The 26,453-nt window shown below is 43.0% G+C and overlaps 1 protein-coding gene across 8 annotated transcripts; it reads right to left on the bottom strand.

Annotated features, from left to right (window-relative positions):
• Positions 1-156: 156 nt before the first annotated feature.
• NME9 (NME/NM23 family member 9) lies at positions 157-26,443 on the bottom strand. Of its 8 annotated transcripts, none has more exons than XM_032265348.1 (12): positions 26,340-26,443; positions 25,827-25,863; positions 21,457-21,514; positions 17,672-17,775; positions 16,362-16,433; positions 15,280-15,396; positions 14,162-14,234; positions 5,487-5,569; positions 5,098-5,190; positions 4,033-4,187; positions 2,657-2,793; positions 157-859 (listed from the first exon to the last, which is right to left on the bottom strand). In XM_032265348.1, the coding sequence occupies exons 1-12, from the start codon at positions 26,369-26,371 to the stop codon at positions 825-827; spliced, it is 996 nt and encodes a 331-aa protein (XP_032121239.1). In that variant the 5' UTR covers positions 26,372-26,443; the 3' UTR covers positions 157-824. The 8 variants fall into 8 exon arrangements, with proteins under 8 accessions (XP_032121239.1, XP_032121257.1, XP_032121247.1 ...); XM_032265366.1 differs by having other exon boundaries at positions 26,311-26,390; XM_032265356.1 differs by having other exon boundaries at positions 26,279-26,368.
• Positions 26,444-26,453: the final 10 nt, after the last annotated feature.

The following is a 26,453-nucleotide window of genomic DNA, read 5'->3' as shown; positions in this document are numbered from 1 at the left end:
CAGATGGGTGAATCTGGCAGCAATTAAATGACTGTCAGTGTGACTTGGGCAGGCGTGGAAGCATTTGGAGCCTATTTATATCTGCCATGGCATCAGTGTGCCTGCAACTGTAATAGCCAGTCTTGCTGCACTGTTTTCAAGCTCATGGTTACCAAATTAAGTTCTAAAATTGTTTAATTCATAAGGTAGATTTGTTGGGCAAACACCATCTCATATAATCCAGTATCCTCTGAGATGACATTGTATCTCACAACAGGATATAATAACTGATGTCCATTTATTTTGCAAAATCCCAAAGACAGAAAAAAAACTGTGTTCTACATACTGTTTAATAAGGCAGTATATACTATTTTCTTTCTTTCTTTCTTTTTATTAAGATGGAGTCTCACTCTGTCGCCCAGGCTGGAGTGAAGTGGCATGATCTCGGCTCACTGCAACCTTCACCTCCTGGGTTCAAGCGATTCTCATGCCTAAGCCTCCCAAGTAGCTGGGATTACAAGTGTGCACCACCACACCCAGCTAATTTTTTTGTATTTTTAGTAGAGATGGGGTTTCACCATGTTGGCCAGGCTGGTCTCAAACTCCTGACCTCAGGTGATCCACCTGTCTCAGCCTCCCAAAGTGCTGGGATTACAGGCATGAGCCACCGCATCCAGCCGTATTATTTTCATTGTCTACAAAAGACAGCTAAACCAAAAAGTATTGATACTCAAAACAGTAAGTTCCGATTTTGGAGATCCCTTTTGTGCAGCAGACCCCTGGTCACGTGCTCCGGAAGAGCAGCACAGCCATCTCAATCCATATCCTCTGGAAAGCAAAGCGCCTTAGTGGGCCCCCGCTGCCTCTTCAGCCTCACCTCCTGTGGGATGACAGATGTTCGGTAGGACTCCTGAAACAGCCTGTCCCAGACCTTCCGTCCCACCCACTATCCACAAAGAAACAGAAAGTTAAAGGTCAGAGCGGGAGGGCCAGCAAATAAATCCTGATATGTGTTAGGGACTAGGAATTAAAGAAATTAGAATGGGTAACATTGGTTGAGCATTTAATTTGTGTCATATCCCAGACCAAGAGCTTTATATTCTTTCATCTTCATAACAGCTCTATGATGAAGATTTTTATTATGAAGTTATTTGTGGTTATGACGAGTCTATCATCTCCATTTCACAGATGAGGAAACTGAAACCCAGAAAAGGTAAGTAACTTTTTGGAGGCTCTTCAGCTGGGGAACAGCAGAGCCAGGATTCAAACTCAGGATTGTCTGTCACCTTAACTCCTGCCTTTTTCTTAGCAGAAAAGTACTAAGTACAATGGAGGCATATACTGCTCCCCAAAGCTGAGAAAGTGTGACACATTAGAATAAATGGGCAGAACAGCACCCCAGCCAGGCTGCTTCAGTGTGTCCAAAGGAGGCTGTGCACTAATTCCCAGGATGTGGTCTGCAGATAGCCCCTTTTCTCATCACCTGAGGCCAAAAAGTCAGTCTCATGATCTTCCAGTACTCCCAACAGCCCAATGAGAATTTCCCAGCCAGTTCCCCCACCTCTTACCCCAGACTTGGCTCTGAGTTATAGCTATTTGCTTCCAGTCACCACCCCCCATTCCCAAAAGCTTGAAGGTGCCCCACAACCCTGGACACATAAAGAGATGCATCATGGACTCTCTGAGGGCAGGTCCCAGAGGAAAGCTGGCCAGGAGTGTGTCTGATCCACATAGAGCCACACTCCCCAGGATTTCCTGGCTCTCCAACCTCTGTTGCATGCTCAGCTTGTTCCTCAGCTGGCAGTGGGAATAATTCTACTTCAGAGGGCAATGGCAAGCCCACCTGTTCTGACTTGGCTGCATTTCAGACCTTGAGACCACGAGCGTATCAAACATTTAGGCAAATGCATTGATTAAAACCCAAACATTTAGACATACATCGATTATTGCCATTTCAGATGTGAATGTGGCCTTCTCCCAAGAATCCAACCCTCACATCCTTTGGGTTTTCCCAAGTTAATCATATCCCGGCCCCTTCCACTCATTTCAGGCTCAAACATGTATTGCAGCAGTTTGCTGGTTGTGGGGTAGGCTCCAGACCCCTTGGGGTTCTTACCCAGATTTGGAGGTGGTGATCCCACCAGGTATGCCTTTCCCAGAGGCTGTCTGAGTGCTTCCCATGAGGGGAAGGTCCTAAACAACAGTCATGCATTGAAATGTGGGGCTGAGGGAGATGAGGTCACAGCAGGCTCGAGGTCAAGGGCCCTTCCATATAGCTCCCCGTTTCTCAGCAAGCCCTTAGGGGCTTAACATGGAGCGTATGGAGCATGCCTGGCCTCTTGACTGGCTTTGAAGTGGGTTTCCAGAAAGTTAATTAAATTTCCACAATGGTTTCCACAGGGAAATGCAAATAAATTACTTTTGCAACAAAAATATGACTCCAAAATAAGCAGCAAAAAATTTAATGAGGTATTAAAAAGCAACACTGTTACTCTATGAGAACACAAAACAGTTTAGTATTGATACTCAAGTTATATAATCACCTGTATATTTAGGACTGTGTTAGATTGAAAACTTAGTTACCAAAAATTATCAATCCCCCACACACTCAAGCACATAGTCATAAATGCCTTGTATCTATGATTGAATAAAGACCAAATCTGCCTTGATAACTTACCCTGAAGGGCTTCTGTATTTTTGTCTGAAAATTTCAAACTGGGGAAGAGCAATGCCAGTTCTCTGTCAGCATCTTCTCTATCCCGGCTTCCATGGATGGCATTAAAGGGCATTTCTGTGCCATACTGAGCCCGAAGACTGGGAACATTGGCAAAACGTAAAAGAAACAATTGTTTCATTTGAAAATAAATGTTTTGCTTTCTGGCAACATGATCACCAACTACCAATCAGCACCCTGCATTCCTGTGAAATTGCTTTCTCTGCAGGAAATACTAAGAATGGCAGCAATGATAATAGTAGCTGGCATTTATGTGGTCATAGCAGTGTGCTGGGCACATGGTTGGGTGCTTTACCTACACGATCCCATTGCATTTTTGCCACAGCCCTATGAGGGAGACTGCTGTTACCCCCGTTCTAAAGATATGCGAGTAATGGTATAAGCACAGGAGCTGCCATTTTGTCAATATTATTACCAGAGGGGAGGACCATACCAAGTGCTTGATCTGGCTTTGCATAGTCATCCTTGCAATAACCTTGTAAGAAAATATATTGCTATGATTTCCTAAGTGTCAAACACTACTGTCGGTGAGATACATACATGTATATATATATACACTCGTGATGAATGCTCATATCCCCATTTTACAGTTGAGAGAACTCAGTCTGAGAAAAGACTTGCAGTGACCTAAGATCTGAATCCTGAGCTGGCTTTCATTAGCCCAGCCTGCCTCATATATAAATGTTCCTGGTCCCCTTCAGCTACAAAGTACAACTGCAGTTTCTTGGCCTCTCTAATTTTTTTTCCTGTTGTCTGGGCCTGTCAGCTTCAAAGTCCAAGGTACAGTGGATTTGGATTGATGGTGCCAGGCTAAATACTCCTAAGTCCAAAAAGCAGGCCAAGCCAGCCCAGTGCAATGTGCAGAACAGGGTACTCAGACTCTCGAGGGCCTCAGGACACCCTGATGGGGAATAGGGTTGGATGGCATTGAGACTACAGTGCTGATTCTCAGTCCATGCCCCAGAGTCTCTGACTGACAGGCTTGAATGGGGCCCTAGAATCTGTATTTTCCTGGGAGTATACTATGGAATCCTCTGGCTGAAAAGAGAAAACAATGACGGAGGAATGAATCCAGCAGCAGCCTTTAGAAGAGGACAGAGCAGGAGAGGAGGCAGGTTACAAAAGGCACTCAGCAAAGGCTGGGAACTGGACCAGTGTGGGAAGATGTCAGGGTCTCCCCAAATATACAAGAGGGAGGCTTCTGGCCATCAGAGAGTCCTCTGTGTTACCCATGATTCTGGGCTAAACACTGAGTGGGACTCAGCCTCCTGGGATGCAGGTTTTAAGATGGATGAAAGGACCACAGCTGGTGACGTCACCTTTCAGGCTGCTCCCTCCTGGCCACATTGGGGTCACAGGGGCCCATGATGGTTCGCCAGGTAGTGACCACATCCTCGAAGCCCTCAGTCCGGGTGAGGATCAGGAGGTGGCTTGGTCCACTGCACATGTGATGTACCAGCTTCTCAAATGCCTCCTAGGCACAGGGAGGGAAAACCGTGACTCAGGGCAGGAGGTGCTAGGGCCTGCAGAGGATCAGCAAGCCCATCTCACTCACAGGATGGGAGGGAGTTAGTAAGCAGCCTTGTTACCAGCCAGCATGCCTGTGGCCACTCAGCCAACTGCACCCTGCCTCTGCCTGGCCACCTCTGCCTGCTGTGGAGGGTGTGAGGGATTGGGTGGTAGTGATGACCAACCATTCAGAGAACCCAGAATGATGAGACTTTGAAGATGACTCATTTAAGGATGAACATGAGATGATTGTAAGTTAGGCAGAGATATTTAAAAGACCATATCTATGGAAATTGTGTGATGCTGGATAACCAAAGGGTGAAATACAGTTGGTACTTTTTTTTCCATGCAATGCCTCACAACCCTTCCTCCCTCCTCAAGTAACAGTACTCTGGTCTCTGGTTTTCCTTTGGGGACCAGCTCTTACCCATTTCATTTGGTCCTAGTTTGACTGACAACCATGATGCCTAGTCACACACACACACCCACCCCTGACCTAAAAGGAAGGTCTGTGACCCAAGCTAGGCCAAAGCAGCTTCTAAAATGATATGCTTGACACTTTGCTGCTGAGATCCCAGCTTCCCTTTGTCTCCAAGCCCTTCTCATTAAACTCTTCCTTCAATTCTGTGAGTTATGGGCTATCCTTCTAATATCCTTCTTATTTCATTACTTAGAGTCAAACCTTTTCTTTGCAATCAAAAAATTTTACCTGATACAGCCTATTGTCATTCTGAGAACAAATTCATGACCTACTTGCTGTTTCTATTTTGGTTCTTCATGGTTTCTTCTGTCATAAACTAATATCAACCTATAAGCATAATGTTGGAGAAAGAGAAATGAGAGTGTGTTGAACTGGTGGAAGTAGGTGAGCTGACCTCTCCAGCTCTGTGTTGGTAGAAAAGTCGCATTTCTGCCTCTGTCATGGTTCTTTCTTCATTTGTTAGAATTTCAAACCCAGCTTCCTGAATCTGTAGAATATATATAAATATTCTGAAAGGGTAAATCAAGCCCACATTCACATTAATTAATTTAGTTGAAAGGTAAAAAATAAAGACAGGCAAGATTAAAGGCTATGGAGACCCTTACCCCCACATTATCTGACCAATCAGATTTAACATTTTCATTTACTTGAATGGAGTTTGAGCCACAACCCCTTAGAAGTCATCTTTCTGCACTAGGATATCACTGCCCAGTGCCCCATCCCTGTTTATCCACAAGAGAGGACACAAGGATGGTGGTGCATGGTAAGTGTTGTCTCTCTTACCTTCATAATAATCTCATCAGTCTTTCCATGGGCCACTGCATCCGGTTTAATGATGGCCAAGGTACAGGTCCTCTCTGATGAAACTAAATAAGCCAAAAGATGGTGCTATCAGATGCTGGTGTTTGAGGCTCTCAGGAGGCCATCCACAAAAACAATGCTGCCTCTACACAAAGCTCCATTATACCAAGTGCCAGGCACAGGCTTGGGCTCTCAGGGTTCCCTCCCCTGGCCTCTTACTTTTGCCCCTGCAAACCTGGACTCTGGTGGATGCAGCAGTCTGATGCCAGACCTCAGCCTCCATCTTGCTGCAAGGGACAGAGACTCAGAGACTGGCTCAATGAACCTGGGCAGGTGGTGGAGGAGGAACATGGGGAAAGGGATTGCTGAAAGACTGCTTGGGACCAGAAATCCAGAAACAACTGAATTGAGTTGGCCTGGGGAGTAGGGAGAAGAGGAGGTATAGGAGAAAGTGAGAGGGTGGCCTGGAGCATGGGCAACACAGGCCTGGCTGCCCTCATCCCTTCCTGTCACCCTCTCATGATTCCCAGCCTCTTCCGGCTGTCTTCCATGCGCTCTCCTCTCTACTGGCTCTTGCACTTCTGCTGCTTTTTCTCTTTCCTGCCATGTGGCTAAAAATGGCTCCTCTAGGCCCTGAGCCTGCATGATGTTCCATGACTTCCTAGCTCCAGCACATACTACCAGATTGCAGTTTTAGCACTCTCTCTCCATTCAAGTTCTCCTGAGAGAAGCCAGATTGCCCCACTCATTGGTTTGAGCCAAGGTATCAGCCCCAGCTCACTGGCCAGTCTGCTGATTGACTGCCTTTGAAAGAGCATCCACCAGTCCAATTAGCTATGACAATGAGGGAGGTGCCACAGGATCAGAGTCCTCTGCTGAGCCCCACAGGAGCTGTAGGGAGGTCTGTGTCTAGTCCATGAGCCCACTTCCATTGTCCTCCTGCTACGTTATGTAAACTTGTCTTTGGTAAGTTATCTACACTCTCCACAGAATCATAATGCTCCCATCACGTGTTTTGTTTCTCAGCTTTTATGTTGGTTGCGTTGAAATGAAACAAGACAATATCTACATTTAAAGGGGGCTTTCTACTCTGAAAATCTCAAAAACATTTACTGCAAAAGTATAAATCATTTCAAGCAACAAATCTGTTATTCCTGAGATTACTATTTCTAACATGTTATGAATATTTAGATTTTAAGAGACTCTTACAACAAATTCCATTATAAATTGACTGATTTGTAAGATCACCTAGAGGTAGAGAAAGAAGAGAAGAGACCAAAGCAGGAGCCTGGGGCGCTTCATCTTAAAAGGACACCACAAGAAAAGAAGCCAATGAAGGAGAAACTGGAGGAGAGGCCAGAGTCATAGAAGGAAAATAAATCAAGTCATGATATCTCAGCAACTCAAAGATAAGGTTTTGGGAAGGAAGACATTGTAAACATCAAATTCTGCAGAAAAATCCCGTAAGATCTGCACTGGAAACTACCTGTTGGTGCTACCAGTAAGCACCATTTCAGGGAGTAGTGAGCACAGAGGCCAGATTGCAGCAGGTCAGGGCATGAATGGAAAATGAAGGTGGACAAAGTTCAGGAAGCTTGGCTGTGAATAAGAGGAAGGCTAGGGGCAAGGGCAGGATCTTATGTGGTTTTCTGGAGGAGACTTGATTTGGGAGGAAATCATGGAGGAGGGAAGAAAGAGGAGATAATGCTAAAGGGGAGAAACAAATGTCTCCTACAGAATTACAATCACTAATTTTCTCTTCACCCTTGAAGTCTTCTTGCTGTCCTAAACTGTGCCTCCTCCCTTGTTAGAATCCAACTCAAACAATTCTTATTCTCTACACATGTAAAAACAGTCTATTTCAAGCAATAATTTAAAAAATCTTCCCCCTCTTATCAACATACTTCCTGAGCCTAATTCTGGTTTTCCCTCATGTCTCAGTTACCACCAAGAGACACTGTCGCAGCAACAGCCTTCCTAACTCTTAAGCTTTTTTTTCACTCTGTCAGGCCAAGTTGTTCTCATATGAAACCCAGGAGTGTAAAATCTGTGAGTTAATATTTGGGTAATACCAGAAAGAGGTTGTAGGACTTGGGGAAGGAAAGGTTTTCCAATGTTTAAGAAAGAGGTGAAAAAAGAAGCTTAAACCTTTTAGTTCAAATAAGGACTAAGGAAATAAACACCAGCATCATTGCTTTCAATTATTGGTGTTGCTCACTCCATTTTATTAAATGCGTCTTTTGTTGATGCCTGGTAATTGTGATGAAAGTCACACCTGTTATATTTGAACATAATCAAAAGCTATGAAATGTGCCCAAGATGCTGGTAAAGATCAGAAGGGAGATTGGACACAGTATGTTTGAAGTCAAGTGACTGGAGAGAAAGTATTTTATGGTTAAGCTTCCCAGAGTTCATTTGATTTATCTAGCAACAGGCTTCTCAATAGAAATCACATGGGCCAGGAGACAGTGAAATGACATTTCCAAAATACTGAAAGACAAAAAAAAAAAAAAAAAAGACTGTCATCCAAGAATACTGTATCCAGAAAAGCTATCTTTCAAATATGAAGAAGGGCCTAGTGTAGTGCTCAGGTCTGTAATCCCAGAATCTTGGGTGGCTGAGGTGGGCGGATCACCTGATGTCAGGAGTTCAAGACCAGCCTGGCCAACATGGCAAAACCCTGTCTCTACTAAAAATACAAAAAAAAAAAAAGGATAGAGTTCTTTTTTTTGTTTTTTATTTGTTTCTACCCTTTTGTTTTACTTTTTTGTTTTTTTTTTTTATTTGTTTCTACTCTTTTTATTATCTCAGAAAAGCTATCATCTCTTGAAAGTAACTTGCTATACCAGCCAGACACAGTGGCTCATGCCTGTACTCTTAGCACTTTGGGAGGCTGAGGCAGGCAGATCACTTGAGGTCAGGTATTTGAGACCAGCCTGGCCAACATGGTGGAGCCTCATCTCTACAAAAAATACAAAAGTTAACCAGGTGTGGTGGCACACACGGGTAATCCCAGCTACTTGGGAAGCTGAGGCAGTAGGATCTTTGAACCTGGGATACAAAGGTTGCAGTATGCTAAGATTGTGCCACTGCACTCCAGCCTGGGCAACAGAGTGAGACTCCATCTCAAAAAAATAATAATAATTTGTTATATCTATGTTTTCTGTGGCTAGGAGCAGTGGCTCACACCTGTGACCCCAGCACTTTGGGAGGCCAAGGCAGGCAGATCACCTAAGGTCAGGAGTTTGCGACCAGCCTGGCCAACATGGTAAAACCCCATCTCTACTAAAAATGCAAAAATTAGCTGGGCATGGTGGCATACACCTGTAATCCCCATTACTCTGGAGGCTGAGACATGAGAATCACTTGAACCCAGGAGGTGGAAGTTGCAGTGAGCCAAGACCATCCCACTGTACTCCAGCCTGGGCAACAGAGTGAAACTCTATCCCCCAAAAAAAGGTGTTTTCTCTAAGCCTCATGGTAGCCACAACACAAAAACTTATAATAGATACACTGAAAATGCAATGCTTGAAACATACTAGCAGAGAAAAATCACTTCAGCACAAAGGAAGACAGGAAGAAAGGAAGAGTTAGAAAACAACCAGAAAACAAACAACAAAATGACAATAGTAGGTCCTTTCTTATCAATAATAACATTGGATGTAAATGAACTCAATTTTCCAATTAAAAGACATAGAGTAGATGAATGGTTAAAAAGCAAACAAAACCTGGCTGGGCACACTTGCTCACACCTGTAATCCCAGCACTTTGGGAGGCTGAGGCGGGTAGATCACTTGAGGCCAGGAGTTCAAGACTAACCTGGCCAACATAGCAAAATCATGTCTCTACTAAAAATACAAAGAATAGCCTGGCTTTGTGGCACACACCTGTAATCTCAGCTACTCGAGAGGCTGAGGCACGTGAATCACTTAAACCTGGGAGGTGGAGGTTGCAGTGAGCCACAATCACGCCACTGCTCTCCAGCCTGGGTGACAAAGCTAGACTGTTTCAAAAACAAAAACAAGAACAAATACCAAGAAATCAAGACCCAACTATATGCTGCCTACAAGAAATCCACTTTACCTATAAAGATACGTAGACTGAAAGTGAAGGCATGGAAAAAGATTTTGCAAGTGGCAACCGAAAGTGAGCAAGAGTAGCTATACTTCGATCAGAGAAAGTCACTATATAGTGATAAAGGGATCGATTCATCAAGAGAATATAACAATTATAAATATACACCCAAGTATATAAAAAACAAACATTAATAGATCTAAAAAAAGAGTAGACTGCAATACCATAATCATAGGGGACTTTAACACCCTACCGTTAGTGATGGACAGATCATTCAGACAGAAGACATACTTCAGAGTTAAACTGCATACTAGACCAAACAGACCTAACTGACATTTACAGAAGATTTCACCTAACTGCTACATAAAAGACATTATTTTCGTCAGCACATGGACTATCCTCCAGAATAGGGCAAATTATAAGCCACAAAACTAGTCACAACAAGTTCAAAAAAGCAGAAATCATATATCTTTTTTGACCATAGTGAAATAAAATTAGAAATCAATAACAAGAGGAACCTCAGAAGCTACACAAACACATGAAAATTAAACAACATACTCCTGAACAACAAATGTGTCAATGGAGAAATTTAAAAAGAAAATTTTAAATTTCTTGAAACAAATGAAAATGGAAATATACATCCAAAATCTATGGGATACAGTAAAAGGAGTAATACAGTAAAGGGGAAGTTTGTAGCAATAAATACTTACATCAAAAAACATAGAAAGACTTTAAATAACTAATGATGCACCCAAATGCACTAAAAAAGCAATAGTAAACCAAATCCCCAATTAGTACTAGGAAAAAAATAATAAAGATGAGAGCAGAAATAAATGAAATTAAGCCTAAAAAATACAGAAGATCAATGAAGCAAAAAGTTGATTTTTTGAAAAGATAAACAAAATCAATGAACCTTTAACTAGACTAAGAAAAAAAGGAAGACCCAAATAAAATCAGAAAGAAAATGGGGACATAACAACTGTAAACCACAAAAATATAAAGAATTATTAGGTACTATTATGAACAACTATATACCAACCAATTTGAAAACCTAGAAGAAATAGATAAATTCCGGATACATGAAATCTACCAAGATTGAACCATGAAGAAATTTTAAAAACCTCAACAAACCAATAACAAATAACAAGATAACTGTAATAAAAAGTCTTCTGCCAAAGAAAATCTCAGGACCTGCTGGCTTCAATGCTGAATTCCACCAAGCATTTAAAGAATAACTAATACCAATTCTACTCAAACTCTTCAGAAAAAAATGAAGAGGAGGGAAAATTTCCAAACTCATTCTATGAGGCCAGAATTGTCCTGATAGCAAAAGCAGACAAGGACATGACAAAACAAGAAAACTAGGCCAATATCCTTGAGAAACAGAGGGGCAAAAATCCTAAACAAAATACTAACAAACCAACTTCAACAACACATCAAAAAGATCATTCACCATGTGGGATTCATCCCAGGGATGTAAAAAGGTTTTATCATATGTAAATCAAAAAACGTGATTCATCAAATCATTAACAGAGCCAAGAAAAAACCATATAATAATTCCAATAGATGCTGAAAAACCATTCAATGAAATTTCAATTACCGTTATGATAAAAACCTTCAAAATACTGGGTATGGGAGGAACATAAAACAATAAAAGCCATGTATAACAAACTCACAACCAACATCGTAGTGAATGGGGAAAATTTCAAAACCTTCCCTCAAAGATATCAAATAAGACAAGGAGGTCTGCTTTTACCACTTTAATTCAAAGACTTCACCAAAAAAACTGTTAGAACTGGATAAAATCAGTCAAGTTGCAGGATACAAAATCAACATACAAAAAACCAGTAGCATATGTATATACCAACAGCAGACAATCTGAAAAAGAAACCAAGAAAGCAATCTCATTTGCAATAGCTATAAAGAATATAAAATAGGTAGAATTTGATTTAACCAAAGATGTGAAAGCTCTCTACAAGGAAAACTATAATGCACTGATGAAAGAAATTGAAGAGGACATACACACACACAAATAGAAAGATATTCCATGGTGGTGGATTGGAAGAATTAATATTGTCAAAATGTTAATAGTTCCCAAGGCAATTTACAGATTCAATGCAATCCCTATCAAAATACCAATGACATTCTTTACAAACATAGACAAAATAATCCTAAAATGTATATGGAACCATAAAAGACCCCAAATAACCAAAGCCATCCTAAGCAAAAAGAACAAACCTGGAGGCATCACACTACCTGACTTCAAATTATACTACAAAGCTATAGTGACCAAAACAGCAAAGTACTAACATAAAAACACATAGAGAACCCAGATGTAAATCCACACATTTATAGATAGCTCATTTTAACAAAGGTGCCAAGAATGGTGAGAGGACATTCTCTTCAATAAGTGGTGCTGGTTATACTGGATAACCATATGCAAAAGAATGAAACTACACCTCTATTTCTCACCATATACAAACATAAAATCAAAATAGATTAAAGGCACAATTCTAAGACCTGAAACTATGAAACTATCAAAAGACAACATTGGGGAAATGCTCCAGGATATTGGTCTGAGCTAAGATTTTTTTGTGTAACACCTCAAAAGCATAGGCAACAGAAGCAAAAATAAATGAGATCACATCAAGCAAAAAATGGGAAACAGAGCAAAGGAAACAATCAACAAAGTGAAGAGACAATCCACAGAATGGGAGAAAATATTTGCAAACTATCTCTCTGACAAGAGATTAATAAGCAGAATATATAAGGATCTCAAACAACCCAAAAGCAAAAAGAAAGATAATCTGATTTTTAAACGGGCAAAAGATCTGAGTAGACATTTCTCCCAAAAAAGGCCTAAAAATGGCCAGTGGGTATATGAAAAAGATGCTCAATATCACTAATTATCATGAAAATGCAAATCATAAAATCACAATAACATGTCATCTCACCCGTTAGAATGGGTACTATAAAAAAAAAGTCAAGGAATAATGAGGTGAGGATGTAGAGGAAAGGGAATGCTAATATACTGCTGGTATGAATGTAAATTAGTAAGCCACTATGGAAAACAGTATGGAGGTTCCTCAAAAAACAAATATAGAACCACCATATGATCCAGCAATCCCACTACTATGTATATATCCAAAAGAGAAGAAATCAACATATTGAAGAGATAGCTGCACTCCCGTGTTTACTGCAGCAACATTCACAATAGGCAAAATATGGAATCAACCTAATGGCCCATCAATGGATGAATAAAGAAAATGTGGTATACATACACAATGGAATACTATCCATTATTTAAAAAAATTAAAATCCTGTCATTTGCAGCAACATGGATAGAATGGAGGTCATTATGTTAAGTGAAGTCCCCAAGCACAGAACGACAAATAGCACATGTTCTCACTCATATATGGGAACTTAAAAAATGGATCTCATAAAGATAGACAGTAGAGTAGTCTCCACTTCCAGTGCCCAGGAAGTGGAGAGAGAGAGATGAAGAAAAGTTGATTAATAGGTACAATCTACAGATAGAAGAAATAAGACCTGGTTTTCAAGAGATCAGTAGCGTGACTATAGTTAACATTAATCTGTTGTACATTTCAAAATAGCTAGAAGAAAATAATTTGGATATTCCTAGCATAAAGAAAAGATAAATATTTAAGGTGAGGGATATCCCAATTACCCTGATTTAATTAATATATCAAATTATCTCGTGTACTCTGAAAATATGCACATCAATTATATGTCAATTTTGTTTTATTATACTTTAAGTTCTAGGGTACATGCGCAGATCTTGCAGGATTGTTACATAGGTATACACATGCCATGGTGGTTTGCTGACTCCCTCCATCCTTCACTTACATTAGATATTTCTCCTAATGTTATCCCTCCCCAAGCTCCCCACTCCCTGCTATTGCTCCCCTAGCCCCACACCCCCCAACAGACCCCAGTGTGTGATGTTCCCCTCCTGTGTCCATGTGTTCTCATTGTTCAACACCCACTTATGAGTGAGAATATTCTGTGTTTGGTTTTCTGTTCTTGTGTCAGTTTACGGAGAATGATGGTTTCCAGATTCATCTATGTCCCTGCTATATGTCAATTTTTATTTTTATTTTTATTTTTATTTTATTTTATTTTTTAGACGGAGTTTCACTCTTGTTACCCAGGCTGGAGTGCAATGGCGCAATCTCGGCTCACCGCAACCTCCGCCTCCTGGGTTCAGGCAATTCTCCTGCCTCAGCCTCCTGAGTAGCTGGGATTACAGGCACGCGCCACCATGCCCAGCTAATGTTTTGTATTTTTAGTAGAGACAGGGTTTCACCATGTTGACCAGGATGGTCTCGATCTCTTGACCTCGTGATCCACCCGCCTCAGCCTCCCAAAGTGCTGGGATCACAGGCGTGAGCCACCGCGCCCGGCTTATATGTCAATTTTTAAAAGAAAAAAAATAATTATGAACCATTTAAAAATCTCCTCAGAGTTCAGATTGCTCGATAAACTGAATATTCATCTATTTGAAACACACATCAAATGAGTCTGCTTTGCCTTTTTCCCTTGCTCATTGGTTCTCCACTCACCCATGTCATCTTCACCATTGTTCTTTCCATGGGAAACACATTCATCTTCATCAGAAAGAGCCTCATCTTTAATCTAGTACAAATTGGTTATTAATAGAAAGTAGTTAGCTAATTAACATTACCACTAAGACCTTCAAAAAACCGTAGAAACTAAAAAAAAGCAAAGCTCCAAAACACAGGAAAAAAAATGGCAAAATTTACAGTCTGGGAAAATTTACAAGACCCTTTTTGGTAGTTAGGTGATGGTATGGGGCTGCCAGAATTAGAATACAAGAAAATCCATGCTTAAGTTTTAGAGTCTGCCTCTTTTCATAAGCGTTAAGTAGAGATAGAGAGTTGATAAGACAAAGAATTGAAGTAAATATTGAGAGATTGACTACGAAGTACAGAGAAGTAGTAAAGAGAGATAATATTCCCTTGGAGGAGGCACACGAATGTAAGCATTTGCAGTTTTCTTTTGTGAGGGAAAATTGCCAGCTTTCTTGGGGAAAATATGATTTGATTCTAATCCATTGTATAAAAAATGGAGCTTTGCTATTTGGAATTTAATAAGAAAACTTGAACAATGAACATGGAACAGCATTGAGTCAGTTTTGGCAGATGCTTAAAGCACCAGGAAATACCTCTCTACCTAACGTGTGTTGATTTTCAAAGGCAGCCAGTTATTTGAAGAACTGGCAGTCAGTGTTATCATGGAAATAATTTATCAAAATCACAAGCTATGCTGATTCTGCTTCTCATGTTAATGACAGAGCTTAATTTCTAAGTTAAAGAAATGAGCCCTCTGTGTTCACAAGTAAAACCTTCAGGAATATGAGCCAGTGGCTCACTAGGAGAGATTTCACCTCCTAGTGCTGAAGTAGGAGATGAAGGGGAAATGGATAAAATAAATTAAAGCGCTCTGGATGAAAGAGATGGCTTTCATAAGAAGGTTTCAAAATGCACACATATCACCAGGGCACAGTGCTCTCCTGCATGAAGAACAGACCTAGGTGAAACTTTTATGAAGCTGTCCACCAATGGCTCCAGGAAAGTCGGGTGAGGGGGATGGGAACTGCTGATCTCGCCCTACTAGTGCACTTGTGAGTTTGCTGCTTGTAGAAGTGACCTCCAGTTACCACTTTCCGTTCTCTGCCTTCAGCCAGCACTTTCTTTTCCGCCTCCAGCTGGTCTAGGATGGTTTTCTGCAGCAGTGGAGCATTTGCTCCTCTAACCACGGCCACCAGTTCTCCTCCCTAGAATACGTTACAAACAGCATGAAATGCTCTTGGCAAATATTAATCTCTTTCAAGAGATGGCAAGAGTGTCTAGGAGTGTGCCCACAATCAAGGTCTCTCGACCCCAGGTCCATGCAGGGTGCTCACTTCTGCTGCCTTCCCTTGGCAGGACACCTCAGATGTGCTCTGATCTCTGGCGATCAGAGACTTGGTTGAGTAGACCCGGTTTTCCTGACTCTACAATGAGGGGGCTGATCTGAGTGAGGAGGTATATTGATCCATTGCCATCAGGGCCTGGCAGGTGGCCTAAACCTAGGAAGCCAAGTGTGAAACAGTGGGCCCTAAGTGGCATGGAGCTGGACCATGGATGTCACACCCAAGGACATCCAAATTACATTTTCAAAACACTGAGCCGCTTGGCTTCGTGAAATAGTCCCTCTCATTTCTAACTTTCTATAAACATATTTTCACATCTGTGATTAAATAAAGTGAATGAAGAGCTTGTCTGCCCCATAAAGGAGTATCTGTTTTTACTAAAAATTTCCCTTTATGGAGCAGAGGATAGAAATCTTGAAACCCTGTGCTCTGAGAGTGAAGTCAGTCTAGAGTGTTCATGAGCCAGGAAGAAGCTTGTGCATTTGAGTGACTGGGAGTCTTTCCTCATGTACAGCAAGTCAGGAAGGCCACCCTAGCACAGTGACCACCAGGGTGCTGTGTCACCCACCTCCTTGGGTGCAGGGCCCTCAGGCTACCATCCTAGTCAGCAACTTGCATCACGACTTAGATGGGAGTGTATGTAGCCAACATCATAAAAACAGACTGGGAGGCATCAGAGAAAACAGCATCACTTGTTTGAATCCCTGAGGCCTCTTTGTGGTTCTCGTTAATTCTCCCAGGAAGAATTAATGTCAGTGAGCTGCTTCTATTTTGAACTCTAATGATTTGCAATCATCAAATAGTTCTGGTTCTGAAAATGTACTTACAGCATAAAACAGAAAGGTTGGCTCACACTTCCCTCGGTACTTTTCGAGGACATCAAGATGATCTGCCTCTGCCTAAAGAAAACCAACTATCAGCAGGCAACCCTGGGTGCAGCAGGTACAGGGCCCGATCAATCGGTGGGAGACCACACGGGACAGAACACCCCCAGGACTGCTTTCCCCAAGTAGAGCCCCGACTTGCTCTCATGCTGCTCCTACTAATCAGAGCTGTCCTGTAAAATTGCAGATATGTACTCTCTTGAAGAATCAAACGAGGAGGTAGCAAGAGTGTCTCCTGCTCCACGCAGCTACTGCACCAGTCCAAGGGAGCTCTACTGTCTAATGTCCTTCTGCAGCCATGACTGACAACCAAGGTGAAGGTCTTCAGGCGCTGCCTTCAGTGTCTGAGAAACCTGCTGCACATGGGCATAAGAGATCCCCGTGCAAGCCCTTCTGCAGCACATTCCCCATGGAAGCACTGACTGACTGCCAAAGGAGGAACTGCAAAGTCCTTGAAGTCCAACTTCTGAGTAATTAGTGTAAGTTACATTTTCTCCTGTCTTACTGCCTGTGAACCTCAAACCCATGCAGCATATCAACAGTGTCTCTTGCACACTTCCCTGGAATTTATTCCCATTTCCATACATTAATCCAAATAAATATCTGCTAAAAGTTCCCCTTTATGGAGTAGAGGATGGAAATCTTAAAACCCTTTGCTACAAAAGTGACATTTCAGTCAACAGTGTTCACGAGCCAAGGAGATGAGGCTGGGGTGGTGGCTCATGCCTGTAATCCCAATACTTTGGGAGGCTGTGGTGGGAGGATTGCTTGAGCCCAGGAGTTCTAGACTAGCCTGGGCAATATAGTGAGACCCTGTCTCTACAAAAAGTCAAAAAACTAGCCAAGCATGGTGGCATGTGCCTATGTAGTCCCAGCTAGTTGGGAGGCTGAGGTGGGAGGATCACTTGAGGCTAAGGCTGCAGTGAGCTGTGATCCCACCACTGCATTCCAGCCTGGGTGACAGAAGAAAGGAAAAAGAAGGAGAATATGCATTTGAGTGACATATATTTCTTCTCTTCATACAGCACCAAGAACTGCTCAAGCCAAGAGTGATGTAGGGAGTGGGGTGGGGAATAGGAACCTTCATAGCTAGTGAAATTAAAAAGTATCATGGCAGTATCAACAAAAAGTCCACAGTGATTCCTTTTCAATGATCTGGAAAAAGCCTCTCTCACACTTCTCCTTCCTGACTGTTTTAATTTTTAAATTCTTTTAACAATGTTGTACGACTGTTGGCTGAGAAAGAATCTTACTAATGCAAAGTGCAGAAGGTCCAGGCCAACCTCGATCCTCATCTTCTGGAAGAGGCTCACCACGGGTTTGCAGGGGCCACACCAGCCTTGATAGACATCAACAACTGTGTGGAACCAAGAAGCAGGAACACTCAGTAGGCACCGGCTCCCACCACGCCAGGCAAGATTTATACCAGATACTCTAATCCCCCTCAAATGGACATTCGTTTGTATCTAGATTTACTACCCCATGAGATTATAAGCAAGCATGGAAACACATCTAGCCTCATTCTTATGAACTTGGTATACTGAATTCTAAATATAGTGAAGTATAGCAGAAAATTATTTTCTTAATATGGCTCCTTTACCTTAAGGGTTCTTCAGGCTACATTTAGGGTTAGACCAAACATAGAGTGGGCCTCAAAGATACTGGAATTAGACTGAAACTGTCAATTCTAAAAGGGAGAGGTCACTGTAGGTGACCCAGCAGCACACAATTGACTTTTATCTAATGCTTTGATAATAAACACCACTTTGACCTTTTCCTCTGGCGAATTAAAAGCAACTTTCTTTGGGTAGAGTTGCATTTACTTTAGAAAATCAACATTTTTCTCCCAGAAAGTGAGCCTGATAGAGAGCTAGAGAGAAACTTAGATATCTTTTTCTTCTTCAGTCCCAATCTATAGTGCATGTCAAGGCTGGATGGTGGGGAGAGATTGCTGGAGGGGAAAGAAGAGCAAACTCAAGTCTAAACAGGCCGGGTTTCCAGTACCAACCAGAAAAGCTAAGACAAGCGATCACAAAGGCCACCAGACATCCAAGCAGGAGAGGGGGGCAGGAGAGTGGGATTTGGGTTCCATAGCATCCAGGTAGAGGAGAAAGTGCTGGGCTTTTCTGAAGACAAGAGTTTCACAATTGACAGATTTTTAAAATTTCATCCTACTACAGTTATGTGGGTGAAGGCCAAAAAAGGCATTTGGGTCAAGCCAGGAAACAGTCCCTGAAGACTCAGAGGGCCCTGTACACAGGCCCACTGAAATCTCAAAGGAAAAAAGCTAGGGCCCTGTTAGCCTAAGTTCTCTGTTCTGTATTTGTATTGATAGTGAACCCACCATTTCTACCAGCTTCTCCCTCCCTCTTGGACGCCCTGGCTCTGTGAGGAGTGATAGGCACAACGGCACCTTCACAAGGTTAAGGAGGAAGTAGGGGTTGGGGGTAGAGGGTGGGAGGAACCAGAGAGGAAGTGTTTGATTTGACTCTGAGAGAAGCCACATGGAAGGAATGGCAGAGACAATAAAAAGGTGTGTCTGCGTGTTGCATGTATGTGTGTGTGTGTGCACATGTCATGCATGTGTGTGTGTCTGTGTGTGTCTGTGTAAGCTTAAAGGGACTTTGGCATGTTTGAAAGCAGGTGAAAATGAGCCAACAGAAGGCAACATTTCCAAGATGCTGGTGGTTCACTTTGGAAGCAAATTTCTCCTGGCTGGAGAGAGAGAAAAGCATGTATCTATTTATTTATATGCTCCATATCTATATATTCCTCTAGTCTGCCTGATGAGAAGGAGCAGAGAAGAGGCCCTGCTGCCTTCAGTCAACATAGGCCCTTGAACCACTTAGACCAGGCTTGGCAGAGCGTCAGTGCTCAGTGGATGTTAGCCACTATCACATAAGGTGCTTAACAGGGTGGTTGACACATGATACATTCTCAAAAATTATGGGATGGTGGTTTTTTCACAGTTGTTAAAGAAATAGAAATAATGATTTCTTTTACCTGGAGCCATGTTCCAGTTGCCCAGGCAAGACACATGGACAAAATAGCTAAGCGTTAGCACCATCAAAAAGGCTTATAATCCCCCCAACGGTAGAGTGTGGCAATACTCACACCCACACAACTGGATCAGCATTTATCTAGCACCCACTCAGCCTAAATCCAAGATGAAAAAGCCAATGCTGGCTGGGGGCGGTGGCTCACGCTTGTAATCCCAGCACTTTGGGAGGCCAGGGTGGGCGGATCATTTGAGGTCAGGAGTTTGAGATCAGCCTGGCCAAGACAGTGAAACCCCATGTCTACTGAAAATACAAAAATTAGCTGGGCGTGATAGAACGTGCCTGTAACGCCAGCTACTTGGGAGGCTGAGGCAGGAGAATCACTTGAACCTGGGAGACGGAGGTTGCTGTGAGCTGAGACTGCACCACTGCAATCCAGCCTGGGTGACTCCATCTCAAAAGACAAAGCAAAAGCCAATGCTGTTGTGTTTAGAGTCCAGGAGAAAAGCCGTGATGATCTTTCCCTACAGGGGCTACAGCAAGCAGGGTGTGTGCTGGAGGGACTGAGACAGAGTTTCACTCCATGTGCCCTCGGGGCTCCCACAAGGGATGTGACCACACAGAGGTTCCAGAAAGATTTCATACAAGGAGGCTAATTTTCAGCTGGGTCTGGGAATAAGAAAGGTTTCTGCAGTTTGTGATGGGCCATGATATCCCAGGTAGTAGAAACGACAGTAAAGAAAAAAACAGTAAAATAAAGAAGTGGGAAAACTTGTAGCATGTTTAGGAAACATGTTAGAGCTCAGGACACACCTCAGGAAATGGTGGGTGAAGGAGCTGGAAAGACAGACTGAGTCATGAGAGAGGGAGGGGTTTGAATGCTGAAGTCATTTGGTGGAGGGGGCGTTAATGGCAAGGCTAAGATCAGATACAAGCACACTGAGCAGGTATATTCGCAGAGAGAAAATCTGAGCAGGCACACAGAGTAACAGAGCACAGAGGTATCTGCAGTAAATGAGAAAGAGAAGGAAAGCGTGGGTGAGAGCAGGTGGTAGGCAGCCTCTAAGATGTCTCTAATGATCCCGGCCTCTGGTCCTCTTGTACTTGTATAATCCCCTGCCCTGGAGTGTGGGCTGGACCTAGTGACCAGATTCTAATGAGCAGAGTATGGCAAAAACAATGGGATATCACTTTCAAGATTAGGCTAACAAGAGGCTGTGACTTCCAACTTGTGCTCTCTCTTAGGGCCCTGTCTTGGGGTAAGCAAGTTACCAGGCCATGAGTAGCCTCATGGAGAAACCAATGACAAGAAATTAGTATCTCTGGCCAACAGTCAGTGAGGACCTGAATCCTTCTTACCAACAGCCTCATGAATGAGTTTGAAAGTGGATCTTCTTAGGTCTGCCAACAGCCACACAAAAGAGCTTGGAAGCAAATCAGCTCCTCGTTGAGCCTTGAGATCCCCTGTCTGACACCTTAACTACCCTGGTAAGACACTCTGAGCCAGAGGCACCCAACTAAGCTATGCTGGGACTCCTGACCCACAGAAACAGGGTAATCAATGTTTGTTTTAAACCATTAAGTTTTGGGGTAAATTGCTATGCAGCAACAAATAACTAATGCGAGGAGGCTAGGGATGAGGAGGCCCATAGACAGTGGCTGTGCTGTTTCCTAATGACTGCAGGTACCAGTCCTGGTGATGTCTGGCTCTCCTTCCATCCTTTGAGTTCCAAGAGATCCCTGTATTCCTTTCAATGCATTCTCCTTTAATGCCTGAGGTAATTAGAAGAGGTTTTCTGTTAATTTTAACACCAAACAACCCTGAATACTGAGTACTGACTCATTTCCTGAACTGAATCCACTGATGTTCAAGCCAGATACACACACACACACACACCCACCCACCCACCCACCTGGTTTTATGAGGCTGAAGGTAATAGGAAAATGGTGTTAATTGCAGCCCTTCTCTTCATGGTTCATCACACCATTAAATGATTTTGAAAAGAATGGATCTAAAAACTTATTTTACTTTGAATTACCAGTTAGTCCTTTGGAACTGAGCATTTCCTCCCAAAGCTCTTGGGTGCTGATGTTGACCTAAAGCCAAAGAGGATCAAATGCCATATTACTGAGGGCACAGGCAGGGAAACAATTCAATCTATTTGCTCTAGATTTCTCTCTTTCTATCTCTGAAATTCTTACAAGTTCAGTTCAAGTTATCTTCTCTCCCCTGTCTTTTTCTCCTTCCTTCTCTCCCTGCTTCCCTACTCAGAAAAAAAACACTACTTTAAGAATGATGTGTACTAGTCTCGGGCATCTAAAAAATTATTTTACATGTTATTTGTCCAGAAACAATATATAAATTGTTTTGTGTCCTTAAAATGTGCATAAATGTATCAAACTTTAGGTTTCATTTTGAAATTTGTGTTTTCACTCAGTATCAGAATTGAGTTGAATTTGTTGCCATTCACTCACATTTTTTTTTTCTTATCCACAGAGTTCTGGTTTTATAAATATGAAATACAAGGAGAAATACATATTATCTCTCTTCATAGCAAAAATCTTTTTTTTTTTTTTTTTTTTTTCAGATGGAGTCTTGCTCTGTCTCCCAGGCTGTAGTGCAGAGGCGTGATCTCAGCTCACTGCAACCTCTGCCTCCCGGGTACAAGCAATTCTTCTGCTTCAGCCTTCTAAGTACAGTAGCTGGGATTACAGGTGCCCACCACGATGCCCAGCCAATTTTTGTATTTTTAGTTGAGATGGGATTTCACCATATGGCCAGGCTGGTCTCGAACTCTTGACCTCAAGTAATCTGCCTACCTTGGCCTCCCAAGGTGCTGGGATTACAGGCGTGAGCCACTATGCCCGGCCAATAGTAAACATTTCTGTATAATGTTTTTTGCTTTCTAATAATTTCAAACTTACAGAAAGTGTGCAAGTACAGTATAAAGAAGATTTAGGTTTTTGTTTTTAGGTATTTGAGAGTAAGTTACAGCTTTTTATCTCATTACCCCTGAATATACTATTCCTACATAACACAATATGATAATCAAAATCAGGGGAAAAAATCACTGACATATTGCGAACTTTTAATCCTTAGATAGAATGCAAGTTTTCCTATTTATCCCATAATGTCCTGAGCAGCAAAGGAGCTAGTCAGAAACATATGCTAGATTTATTTGTAAGTCTCTTTAGTCCAGAAGAATTCTTTAGCCTTTCTCTTATTTTCACAATGTTGACACTTTGAAAACTGCATGCCAGTTATTTTGTAGAATGTCCCTCAGTTGGCCTATATCTGATGTTTCCTTCTGACTGGATTCAGACTGTGTGTATTTGGATTGGTTGAAATTGGCTGGACTGATTGGCATGTTGGAGAAGCTGAAGATCATGTGAGTAGCAGATGCTGGTACCTAGCAGGTGATACACAATTTCCATCTGCCTGTTACTGATGATGATCGCTTTGATCACTGGATTAACGTAGTCTGTCAGGCCTGTGGTCTGTAAAATTATCCTCCTTTCCTTTGTAATTAACATATTTTTGTGGTGAGCTACTTTGAAACTATATGAATTAAAAGATCACCAAAATTACTACTGGTTTTTGTTATTGTTATTTTGAGACAGAGTCTTCCTGTGTCACCCAGGCTGGAGTGCAGTGGTATGATCGTGGCTCACTGCAACCTCTTCCTCCCAGGTTCAAGCAATTCTCCTGCCTCAGCCTCCCAAGTAGCTGGGATAAGAGGCACCTGCTACCACACCCGGCTAATTTTTGTATTTTTGGTAGAGACGAGGTTTCACCATGTTGGCCAAATTGGTCATGAACTCCTGACCTCAAGTGATACGCCTTCAGCCTCCCAAAGTGCTGGGATTACAGGTGTGAGCCCCTGCACCTGGCCTACTACTGTTCTTAATACAGGTATTGTAAGGTCTGTGTCCCATTAAAAAAAGATAGGATGTATTATTGGCAATAAGGGCAAGAAACATGTAACACCTGAAAATCCTCTATTAAAAGTCCCTTTTTTGGCCAAGCGTGGTGGCTCACGCCTGTAATCCCAACACTTTCTACACTTTGGGAGGCCAAGGCAAGCAGATCACTTGAGGCCAGAAGTTCAAAACCAGCCTGGTTAACATGGTGAAACCCTGTCTCTACTTAAAAAAAAAAAAATACAAAAGTTGCCCTGGGCATGGTGGCATATGTCTGTTATCCCAGCTACTCGGGAAGCTGAGGCATGAGAATCACTTGATCCTGGGAGGTGGAGGTCACAGTGAGCTGAGATTGTACCACTGCACTCCAGCCTGGGTGATAGGACAGAGTGAGATTGTCTCAAAAAATTCTTTCTTCTAAAGGAAGCATACTCCTTACTTTTTAGTTTCAATGAAAAGTAGAAGAAAAAGAAACCCAGAAAAGTCTTCTTGGTGCCCTAAATGAAGTGAGAGATCTGGACTGACATACCCCTGGGCCCACAATTACAGTCCTGAGGAAAGTGACAGAAGCGTTCAGAAGGGCCCCCACCCCTACCCAGAGGCTCAGCTGTAAGTCACCAGCAACTCTCTGTGGCCCACCCCTGTCATAGAGTGAGCCCCACTAGCTCTGGGGCCAGGACTCTGGGCAGTTGAAGAATCTTAGCTCTGGGAGCTGGGCAGGAGCAGAACAGTGTAGGAACTATCTGGACTTCACTAAGCCCTGCATTTGGTAGGGAATGAATAGGGAATGTGTGGCACCTTTTAACCAGACTGCCCTTGTGATTTTTGCCTGTCTCAGTCACAAATGGAACCCTGACTAACCTTGCTGAGAGAGAGGACAAGGTTCCTGGGTCAGCCAACTTTCAAGGGGTTTACCTTATAGAGAGGTGACTTTTACACAGATGCTTCAATGTAAGAGAGGAGGGGAGGCCACTCAATCTCCTCCCTCAGCAGGAGGGAGCACTTACTTTGAGTACTGCATTGTACTTAGAGCCTGAGTAATACACATGAAAAAATAACAATGTTGCTAACAAAAGTTATTACCCCCATAGGAGATCTAGGGCATCAACACATGAAATGACCATCATACGGGACAATAACATTAGAGACACCACAGACCGCATCAGACAATCCAGGAAGTGTCTAAAGAAGTCTCATCACAGCTCTGCAGGTGATGTATTATCCCTCCTGTCTACGTAAAGGATATGGAGGCCAGGGAGTTGAGGAAATGAGTCACACAGCAATGAATGGTATGACCAGTTGCTCAGAATTTACTTTGCCCAGAACATTCACATATGAAGTGCCTTCAAACTCTAGAATCCTAGAATATCAAGGCTGGAAGAAGGCCCTTGGGGATAATTCACACAACATCCTCATTCCATAGATGGGCAAGCTATAGCCCAGAGAGGTTATGTGATGTAGTCAAATACACAGTCGGCTCTAGAGGACACAAGAACAACATCAGGTCTTCTGACTTCCAGTCTAAATATTCCACCCCACGCCACACCCCCCCCCACCCCCAGTATGGACTACCCTTAGAGTGATGCTGCTTTCCCTGCCCGTTCCTCTTTGTTAAACCACTAGGCTTTTGAACTCCACACATAAACTGCTGATCCCACTGAGGACAATAAAAGAGAAACCAGATGTCTCAAAACCGCTAAAGCTCTACTATCCAGGAGACGCTGTAGCCTGAGTATGCATCTTATTGGAGCCAGCTGACGATGAGACATTGTAAAGTTTGTTTTAAAATGTTCCCATGTTACAGATCATCCAGATGATCTCCTATGACAAAGCACTCTCTCCCAATTCCAGGGTCTATGCCTGCATGCTTTTACCATCACTTCAGAATCAACCACCAAGAAGAAGAGCAGTTGCTGGCTTCTGAATTCACTTGTCCCAGGTGCAAATGAAGTAAGCACACTATATATCAAATGCGCAGCACATAATATATCTCAAAACATATTTGTTAATAAGTGAAATTTTATGAGAACACTGGTGGGAAAACTGGGTCTCCACAGAGCACACAGTTACAGACTCATGCCCAAACTCAAAAGAACCTGTACCGTATTCTCTGTGCAAGCTGCAGTTATGTTTCAACAACAACAACAACAAAATAATGGTCACATCGAATTATGTTGATTCATATTTTCCTGGTTTGTAGTTTTATTTAATGCATATTTAGGTTTTGTGGTTGTATAAGCACTGTAAATATAAACAGCTGCTACTCAATTTTGTTTGCATAAATTTTGTTTGCATAAAATGTGTCATCACTGGGGCTCCAAGATAAGTTTTGTCCCTTTAAAACAGAAGGGTACATCACTCAAGTTTGAGAACACCATCAGTATTGCTGGCAAACAGAATGACACTTTTATACTGCAACCCGCTCCAATCACCCTCCTCTTGCCCGACCCCAACCCAATGCTGGAAGCTAGCGCCCCCTGAGGCTTACCTGCAGGGCAATTTCCTTCTTCCTGCTGCCCATGGCTCTGCAAAGAAGACGAAGCCCTGTTACCGCGGCCGTGGGCCGTTCCCCCGCAGCCGCGCGACAAACCGCTGCGCGGATCAGCAAGCCCAGAGCCTCCTTCAGACAAGCCCCCCACTACGGCCCCCGGCCCCTTTTTAAGGTGCTTCTAACTGGCAGCAAATCAACCCATTGATACCAAGTGAACACCCCACGAGGAAGCGGAGCCTGCAGCCCGCGGGCTCGTGGCTCGCCGGGCGGTTTTCTGGGGATCTTCGAAGCCCCCTCCCCACCCCAGAGCCGGCCAGGGGGCGCGCGCGCAGGCCCGAGTCAGTGCGCGCGGCGCGGTGCAGCCTGCCGGACACGGGGTCGCCAGTCGAGGAATTCGGACAAAAAAAAAGACAGGGGACCCTGTTATCCCTGCTGTTGTCATGGATTACTGGGAAACTGAGCCACAGCGAACGACAGGTACACGCTCTTCGACGCTCCGGAGTCACCAACCGAGTCTGCTGCGACCCAGCCGCGGTCGTCATGGCAACGTGGCCCCCCTGCCAGGCCTGCCTGGAGAGCCTGCGGACACGTAAGCCACGCCCACTCAGGGCCTAACGCAGCCTC

Source organism: Sapajus apella, unplaced genomic scaffold, assembly GCF_009761245.1.
Source record: "Sapajus apella isolate SASKATOON/1434 unplaced genomic scaffold, GSC_monkey_1.0 scaffold4, whole genome shotgun sequence".
Taxonomy (NCBI): Eukaryota; Metazoa; Chordata; class Mammalia; order Primates; family Cebidae; genus Sapajus; species Sapajus apella.
The sequence above is the reverse complement of the archived record's forward strand: the minus strand, read 5'-3'. Positions and strand labels throughout refer to the sequence as shown.

Excerpts from the sequence above, each read along its gene's own strand:
- NME9 (XM_032265348.1), bottom strand. The coding sequence starts at position 26,371 with ATGACGACCGCGGCTGGGTCGCAGCAGACTCG. Across the intron at positions 5,570-14,161 it reads CAATGGTGAAGATGACATGG|TTTCATCAGAGAGGACCTGT; the intron begins GTGAGTGGAGAA and ends TGGCTTATTTAG. Across the intron at positions 5,191-5,486 it reads CTGATGAGATTATTATGAAG|ATTCAGGAAGCTGGGTTTGA; the intron begins GTAAGAGAGACA and ends TATATTCTACAG.